The sequence below is a fragment of the Ctenopharyngodon idella genome, chromosome 17, assembly GCF_019924925.1.
Source record: "Ctenopharyngodon idella isolate HZGC_01 chromosome 17, HZGC01, whole genome shotgun sequence".
NCBI classification, from domain to species: domain Eukaryota; kingdom Metazoa; phylum Chordata; class Actinopteri; order Cypriniformes; family Xenocyprididae; genus Ctenopharyngodon; species Ctenopharyngodon idella.
Genome location: NC_067236.1, coordinates 26,869,187 through 26,879,020, shown reverse-complemented (window position 1 = coordinate 26,879,020; position 9,834 = coordinate 26,869,187). Strand labels below are relative to the sequence as shown.

Genomic DNA, 9,834 nt, shown 5'->3' with positions numbered 1-9,834 from the left:
TATCTATCTATCTATCTATCTATCTATCTATAGTCCATCCATCCATCCTCTATCTATCTATATCTATCTATCTATCTATAATCCATCCAACCGTCCTCTATCTCTATCTATCTATCTATCTATCTATCTATAGTCCATCCATCCTCTATCTATCTATCTATCTATCTATCTATCTATAGTCCATTCGTCCTCTATCTATCTATAGTCCATCCATCCGTCATCTATCTGTATCTATCTATCTATCTATCTATCTATCTATCTATCTATAGTCCATCCATCCATCCTCTATCTATCTATCTATCTATCTATCTATCTATCTATCTATAGTCCATCCATCCTCTATCTATCTATCTATCTATCTATCTATCTACCGTCCGTCCATCTGCGTCGTTTAATAAAAAAAATAAAATAAAAAAAATCAGTGTTCAATAAACTTTAGACCTCGCCATATCACATTTAAACATTGATTTTATGCAAATCCATGCAAACATGTATCTCTTCATGCAGGGACACGTAATCTCCTTTTGTAATCAGTAACCGATGTTAAAAAGCACGGAGTCTGTTTCCATCTTTTTATTGCATGTCCTGCCCAGAGAGAAAGCCCTCGTTATGACGTCACGCGCCCACCAGCCCCGCGGGCTTTATTTCAGAGCACGGAATGATTTACGGTATAAAAAGACGAAAAGCGATTCAGGAACCTGCCCAACGGGTAGCCTTTGGTTATTTGTAAAGCAGAAAAGAAGCGGGGCGTTTGGCACTAGCCCTCTTATATGCGTAACGACGCCTGATGCTTGGAGAGACGCAGATTCGGGCTCACCGCGCGCAAACGCCCACATCCTCAAGTCGGCTCTGATTTCTTTAGGTGAATGAAAGTTTCCTAGCAGGGGACGGCAGAAGAGATGATATCTGACCAGGATGAGTCGGAAAGGTGAACTTAAATAAGCAAAAGTGCGCGTCAACCACCTGTTATAAATCAGCGCGAAATGGGCATGCTTAGTGTGGACCTCCTGGTAACTTTGCAGATCTTGCCTGGTTTCTTCTCCAACTGCCTGTTTTTCGTGCTGTATGATTCGATAGTGCTGGTTAAGCGTGTGGTGTCACTCCTGAGCTGCTCGGGCTCAACGGGTGAGTGGCAGCGCATGTTAACCACAGCCGGCGTGCGCTCCATATGGAACAGCTTTTTGCTGGATGCCTACAAACAGGTAAGCTGACAGCACACGACTGGGAATGATCACTGTGGAGTTTGCGTCACACAAGTTCAGAGGGCTTTGGGGTTTATTTGTCTATGTTGAGATGAAGTAAGCAATGTCTGATTAGATTTTAGTGCCCACGTTACAGTGTTTACTTAAAGTACTGCAAATATTACCAATAAACACACGCAAACACATGCGTTTAAAAACTAAAAATGTTGATGAAAATGCTGTACAATAAGTTCAATATACATTTTATGTAATAATTACAGTTGTTATTTTAATTAGTTATATTTGCCTGCATTAATTGTAACATTGTGGCATAAAGTACTACTCAATGTTATCTACAACTAACTGTAAACTCAAAATGAAGTAAAATAAAAGTTACAAATTGAAGTGATAACTTTTCGACCATTTTAAATTCACTTACTGTTAAAGTAGAAACTCATAAAATTGAGTGTAAAAGGCAGACATTATAGTTAAATGGATGAAAAGATGTTTTTATATGTTAAATACATTTTTACATTTAGGTGTACATCCTCACCTTATGACAAGTAGATAAAAAATACAGTATATTTGCTTATTTTTCAAAACTTGACATTCTGTTTATTTGCAATCTTTATGAAGGTGTATGAACTTTGCTCTCCAGACAGTCAGTGACCTCTCGGGTCAATGCCCTTAATTCATTAAATGTCTGGATTCCCATTCCTGTTACTTTTTAACTAAAAATCAATCAAAAATCACCTAGTGGGGTAAAATACACTTGCTTAATGTGCATTCATTGTCCTCAACCATTAACTATATCACTGTTGGGTTACAAAGTCTTGCTGAGGAAATCATTTAGTGGCAAAATAACATGTCAAAAACTTAAAAATGTTTTGACACAACAATACGATGATAAATTATGTTTGTGTTTACAGCTGTTTAGTAAAGTAGTGCCAAAGTTCATATACACTTGAATGGCATTATCATAAGCATCTTACTACAAACAAAAATCCGGCTCCAAAGTCTTTTGTGAGCTCAAAGACATAATGTGCTCCACATTTTCAACAAGATGCTTAAAAGTTCATACAGATGGTGTTAAACGTTGCTTGCCCAATCCATCATTATGGGTTCTGAGCAGTGACAAAGCCTTTAAGATTTTGTGTGTGTGTGTGTGTACTTATGCAACTGTGAATGTGAGATTTTAAACCTGGTGATGACAATCACTTGAGTATTCATAACAACAGAGGCCAATAAACCCACAAAGCTAAAGCTAAATAATTTTCAGTGTAGCCCATACATACATAACTCATCCTTTGGCTGGCCACAAGGAACTCAAGGAAGGGATTCCTCAAACATATTAACATGTGGATGTGGAACTGTCTTGTTCAGGTGAAGCTAGGCGAGGCTGCTCCAAACTCCAAGGTGGTGAAGGTCCCCGGCATCAACAGACGCTGGAGCATCAGCGGTAAGACCCACAACGAGTGCCACCTGCTGGACTTCGAGTCTCCAGACCGCCCGTTAGTGGTCAACTTTGGCTCGGCCACTTGACCCCCCTTTATAAGCCAGCTGCCGGTTTTCCGGCGGATGGTTGAGGAATTTTCGGATGTGGCAGACTTCCTGCTTGTCTACATAGATGAGGCTCACCCCTCAGACGGCTGGGTGGCTCCTCCCATGGAGCACTTCTCGTTTGAAGTGAGGAAACACCGTAATCTGGAGGAGAGGATGTTTGCTGCCCGGACACTTCTGGAGCATTTCTCCTTGCCTCCTCAGTGCCAATTGGTGGCCGATTGCATGGACAACAATGCCAACGTAGCCTACGGTGTGTCCTATGAGCGGGTTTGCATCGTACAGAAGAATAAAATCGCTTACCTTGGGGGTAAGGGTCCATTTTTCTACAACCTTAAAGATGTTCGGCACTGGCTTGAGAAGAGCTATGGAAAGCGATAATTTCTTGGAAAAAAAGAGGTCAAAATAGCCTTTTCTGTGAATGGTAAAATATTTTATTTTTGTATAACAGAGAGAAATTGAGGGTAAGGTGCTTTTTGAACTGTTTAACAGTAGCTCTGGTGGAAACACTTGGGCTGGGCTCCAAGTCATTTTCTTGAATTGTCTAAAATGATCAGCAGGTGTCCTACATTCCTAACCACTTAAAAAGAAAAAAATGAAATGAATATAGACACTAAATACTGACCATGTGGTTTGCACTTCAATTTTGAGATTACATTGTTGCCAGCAAAACAATTTGTAGATGCACTATTAATAACTTGTTCCTTTGCGATTAATGTAGAGTTAAAGTGTGCAATATTTTTGTGCGACATATATTGCTTACAAAAGAAAACCAAATTGCTGAACAGAAGAGAAAGCACAAGTACCCAGCTTTTTTATGAAAAGAGAATAATTTATTTTTTATTGACATTCAATGTTTATTTTAATATGTGGCCTGTTTATGCGCTTGTAATGCTTTCCCTTCCTCTCTTAAACTGACAATCGTTCATATTCCATGTGCCATCAGCTTTCACATCACTGATACACTGTTCAGTTCATTTGCACCAGTTAATAAAAGCATCCTCAGCATCCCATTACGAAAACTACTAATGCTAGTCATTCGGTCTGTATTGTACTTAACAATCACAACAATCTCACTGCTCATGATAAACCAGGAAGATTAAAGGAAAATCGTCCCAGCAGCCTCAGCCTCTGGGCTTAGTTCGGACACTTGCCTTTACTGCAGTGTACAGGAAAGCTGATGAAAACTCCTGAATGTTAGAGAAATGTTTTCGAATGTCGTCGACGGTGACTCTAATGGATCCGCAGTCGCTCATTTGGGTCAATACGGCGCTGGTGTGCACATGAAAATCACAGACGAAATGGTCCCCTGTCCTGTCTGTGGTTGGATGAGAGACCACACCTCTCTGTCCTGATCCAAATGGGCATGACTGCTAACATGCTGAAACAATCACTCTGAATCACTATGAAGGCTTTGAGTTTTGTTTCACAGAACTGTTCTCATGTACTACAGCCGTCCTCTTCCTTTTAATGAGAAAAAGGCAAGAAACAATAAAGTTGAACTGCTGCTGACTTCGATTTCTTTCCCCCTGTTTTTGTGTTTGATTCTGGGAAATTTCAATGAGGGGTGATTGGATTGAAAAGGGAGGGAAGAAGTTTAGTGGAGAACTCCAGATGGAGAAAATGTTTCGAGTGCATGATGATAAAAAAAAAGGGAAATGCACCAGCTGTAAGGGGTCGAGGAGTACATGTGTTTTTTCCCTCATTAACTATATATGTCTGCAGAAGTGCATAGTGATGAGTCTGAACATGTGCAACACAATCAAACCATGTGACGCAGAGGTCTCTGGCTGAACTTCTGCTTCTTCAAGGCTGCCAATAACTAAATAGCAAAGGCTCAGGGAAAGCATGTCCCTGGGAAGCACCATGAAACAGAACCCCTTGTTGTGGTCGGGCATCGCTTATCCAAGCGGAACTAGTCCATTTGGACCGCTAAGACGTTATTCACAGACTGTCTCAGCCTTGGAAAGCACTATGCTGCACGATGGAGCAGGGAGTTTGCCAACATTAAAGATGGAGGCATCGGAAAAGAGAGCCACACAACAGCACCAAACACAAGCCCCACTCCAGGAAAGAGTCCCGTGGTGTGCCTTCTAAGGAATGCGTCTGGTAAACAGGTACTGAACAGAATTCTAAGCAGCGTGTGAAGTGTTCTCATTTATAGGGCATAACAAGGACGCGGGACCGAAGGAGGGGGAACCTGGTCCCATTTATTCAGATAAGGTCAAAACGTGACGCCTTAAAAAAGAGGACGTTTGCCAAATCGCCCAGTATAAATTCAAATAAAATGTCGACGCAAGCAAGTAAATGTATGTGTCTGCAGTTCAAAGATAAGCCCTTTATGTTCATACTTCGACAGTGGACTATTTGGTTTGGATGTGATCTGAACGCTCTCTCGGAAAAATGATCTTAGGCCTAATATCAATACATTCAGTAAATCAGCTCAGTCCAACCCGAGGGATGCCAAATATTTTATTCATATGTAATGCACGTTTTTCCTGCATGTATAAATCTGATGAGGGGGGAAAAAATTCCTGAAAGATAATTACTTCTTAAAGGGATAGTTCACCGCAAAATTAAAATTCTATCATATTTTATAGTGCACCTCCTTATGTTGTTCTAAACCTGTATGACTTTCTGTCTTCTGTGGAACTTAAAGCTGCATTCCGTAACTTTTTTTGGTAAAAAAAAAAATATCCAAAATCAATTTTTGAGCAAGTACATAACCAGCAAGTGTTCAAAACTATCTCCTTACCTTAGCCCGATTCACAACGATAAGCTTGTAATAATGTGTTCTAATACTAGTTCGTCTTTGCGTTATTAATGTCTGTTTACATAAAGAAGGAGTCCCAGCTAGTAGGCTATATCACATGTGAAGCGGATCATTTATAGCCTTTTCTCACAGCAGCTGGAATAATTAAACTTATAATTTTGATAGCACATTGTATGGTATAGTTAGAGATTAGACTGTACAGAAATTTAAATCTACAGGTAATGCTAATACACACTAAATACACATAGTTACGCAATGCTGATGTTGTTAACATTAACAATTTGAGAACAAAGTATAACAATAATAATAATTTGCACGGTTTGATGTGATATGAACTAAGCGATTGTTAGATTTAATCACCATTGGTAGTGCGATTTACTATAATGCTTTTTTTTTTCCCTCAGTCAGAACAAAAGTGGCAGACAGTTACTTACTTCTTCAAATGACATTTTCCAGTGAAAATTCTTATTTTGGTCATACTTCCAAGACTACAATCTGTGATTCTGAAGTACAGTATCAACTGGTGTGGTGATTGACAGCAAACATTAGATTCATCAGCACTGAGAAGCCGTGCCGAGGCACAACCCACGTAAAGATAATTACATAAATAAACTGCAATTGCAGGTTTCAAACAGAGATGACAACAAAGAGGCAAAACTTACGGACTGGTGGTGATGACAAAGCAATTTTATATTTAATGACTAGTCATCTTTTCATTGTCAGTGACATGGGACCCACAAGCATCCAGTTTTTCTATTCACCTGTAAATGAACTGAAACATCCACTTGTGTATGTGAGTTAATTTCCCGTTTTAATCTATGTACTTCTCTTTACTGTCAGAGTAATCCACCCTAACAGTTCTTAAGTTATTATCAACATAATCTTATGTCTCATATTCTTTTGCCCTCTCTGTGACTCTTGTAAGAATCTTAGCAGCTTTTGGAGATGCACTCAGTCACTGATACAGCACATGGACAAGGCAAAATTGTGTTTTTATCAAAGTCTTACAAAGGTTAGCTTGGAGCCAAATATTTGCACTTTGAATAGAGTTCAAACTGAACATGCTCCACATATCTTTTATGCTTGATGACCAACCAGTGTTTAAACCACAAGTAATCCAGCTAAAACAGCCCAACCTGGACTTCATGTATATTATATATCATGTTTTACAGCTGATTGCTTCACAGTCTGATATATGGTCATATCAACATATGCATATAGCAAACTTAAACCAGAGTATTTAGATTATCATGGTGAGTTCTTACAGTAGTGTTAACAGATGAGGCCATGGGACTGTCACTATAGTGCTTTATTCCAGTAGTTCCCAAACTTTTTCTGCCGGGTCCCCCTTATTTTAATATTTTAAAAAATATTTTCTTGTACTTTCTTCACCCTGCAGAGGTTTCTTATGCAAAACAGTCTGGTGACTGTACACTATCCCTCAGCCTTGCTGCGCCCCCCTTTTCATAACTCTGTGCCCCCTATAGGGATCACACCCCCCACTTTGGGAACCACTGCTTTATTCTATTTCACAGAATAAAGAGGAACTGTAAAAGAAAACAAATTTATTGTATTTCATTTGAACTATTTGCATATAATATTTTTATTTTTAATATATGAACACATTCGCTCTTAATCATATGCCAAAAAAAACAAAACAAAACAAAAAAAAGCGGCCAAGTTAATGTTTCTTTTCTCATCACATTCAACTATGAATGATATAAATTACGTAAATTCTATATTTTAAATTCAAAATGGCAAAATTTGATAAAACACAGAGAAGCTACTACTAAATTTCTGTCATTAATTACTCACCCTCATGTAGTTCCAAACCCATAAGACCTTTGTTCATCTTCGGAGCACAAATTAAGATATTTTTGGTGAAATCCAAGAGGAAGCAACAAAATTACCACATTCAAGGTCCAGAAAAGTAGTAAAGACATCGTTAAAATAGTCCATGTGACTACAGTGGTTCAACCTTAATGTTATGAAGCGACGAGAATACTTTTTGTGTGCAAAAACAAAACAAAAACAATGACTTTATTCAACAATTTCTTCTCTTCCCTGTCATTCTCCTACGTTATTTACATTGCAGCACTTCCAGGTTCTATGTCAGAACGCCGGCTCAGTATTGGCAGACGCTGTTCATGTGGGCAGCACGATGCATGCGTGTGAGGCTGACACAGGAGCCGGCGTTCGGATGTAGAATACGGAAGCGTTGAACTGCGTTCACTGCATCAACTGCATACAAGACTGACGGGAAAGACGAATTTGTTGAATAAAGTCATTATTTTTGTTTTGTTTTTGCGTACAAAAAGTATTCTCGTTGCTTTATAACATTAAGGTTGAACAACTGTAGTCACATTGACTATTTTAACCATGTTTTTACTGCTTTTCTGGACTTGAATGTAGTAATTTCAATTGATGATAAAAAAAAACTCTCTTGAATTTCATCAAAAATATCTTAATTTGTGTCTGTGAACACTAAAACTCACCTTCTTTGATTTGATTTCATCTCAATCATTTTAACATTGACGAGCGGACCAGCCTAAAAATTGAACTTTTTGTCATCCTAACAACATACAAGTGCCTCTTTCGAACCACCATGTTTTCTTTGCGCTGTTAACGTTATGCGTGCTGTATTTTTAAGTGACGGGAGAGTTCACTTTCACTAATAATTTTCTATAATGTACAGATTATAATTTTTATTTTACTACACTATTAATGGTTTGTAGTACTATGAAAACATGTTTGTGTATACAAGATAATAAAACAAATAAAGGGGTAGTGACCTTTCTCCATTCTTCTCATTGCACATAATTTTTTTTTTTTTGAACTTGAATTAAGATGCCGCACAGATGTCTATATCAGTGGCGTAGCAAGTCAGCCCCGGGCCCATATGCAAAAAAAATTTACGGGCCCCCCTCGGTTTGGCGGGGTGGAGGGGGATGTGCGTCTTATGCGAATCCCAGGACTTTAATATGAATAAGGTATTATCACTAACATGCAGGCAAAAATGGTAAAAAAAAAAAAAAAACATTTCTAGGAATGACAACAACAGCACTACAGTACAATATGCGCTCCTCCATCATTTTGACTTTGCATTGCGGATCTCAACAATGTCAAAAAACAGCTTTTCAACACAGTCTACGTTTGAATTCGACCGATTCGACTCAGGCTTTGGAATTTCAGAATGATCATAGCATCATTTTAGATGCGATGAGTCCGAAGTGCACAGACGTGCGAGCCTTTGAAAGTATTTGACTGCGGAAAGATGCGTTCGGCGTGGACCTTTGTTTTCAAGCACTCAATTCACTCTCGCATGGGCTGTTGTACAGTACATACAGTGTCCGTGCCATCACAAAAATTGGACTGCACGCGGACGGGGGGTGCGGACGTCTGCGAACCCTCCTGATGACGAAAATTTTGCGATGCAGACAGTGCGCGGATGCCCGAAGTATACTTTGGGGTTAAGCCCGTAATAGCAGGCCCCCAATCCGCCCGGGACCATATGCACGTGCATACCTTCCATACCCAGACGCTACGCCACTGGTCTATATGCATCTTTTTCTTCATCAGTTTATTAGGAATCAGGTTGAAATAGTCATAAATCATAAAAATACATCCTGCTTATCTGATAAAAGCTGGGCTCACAGATGCTGAATTTTATGCGAATAAATTTAATAGACCATATAGACTGTAAATCTTGTGAGGGCCAGCTTCCAGAAGCTCTTTGATGACTTGGTTGGGTTGCTATTAAATTTAATTTACGGACTCATTAAATAATCCAGATTCATGCCCAAACTTGACAGCCATTCCATCTCAGAAGCTGAGCTTAGACTAAACTATATTTAGTAGGGATGGTTTCCGAGGTGCAAGATGAATAATCTTTCATGAGGCCAGACAGATTTGGTTTTAATTTGCATTGGGATTTTGTGGCAGGAAATTTAAGATGTCAAGTTGCGGTCCACCTCTGTTCAGCAAAATGAACTTCACTCCACTTAAATGAAAGATATTCAGTGTTTACAAGAATAGTTAGGCTGTCAGAAACAGGTGTTAGACTGAAATATATTACAGCTAGTTAAATAAACTCAAGTAAATCATTCAACTGAGGCCAAAACGTTCCTCAAAAATATCTGTTTGAGTTGACGATTAAAATTTTTTCTCTTTAATGCGTTATCTAGTATATTAGATTTGTATAGAGAGTTCTCTTACAACCATGATTTTATGCCAGAGGGGGAAAAGCCCTGCTGGTTCAGTTGACACAGAAATTACCCAAGCAGATTTACAATACGCAATGAAATACTTCAGTCTGACATG

General features: G+C 38.9%; 1 protein-coding gene across 1 annotated transcript; it reads left to right on the top strand.

The window, feature by feature from the left end:
* The first annotated feature begins 622 nt into the window (after positions 1-622).
* Positions 623-4,259, top strand: dio2 (iodothyronine deiodinase 2). The gene is made up of 2 exons (XM_051868767.1): positions 623-1,202; positions 2,565-4,259. The coding sequence occupies exons 1-2, from the start codon at positions 984-986 to the stop codon at positions 3,120-3,122; spliced, it is 777 nt and encodes a 258-aa protein (XP_051724727.1). The 5' UTR covers positions 623-983; the 3' UTR covers positions 3,123-4,259.
* The last annotated feature ends 5,575 nt before the right edge of the window (positions 4,260-9,834 follow it).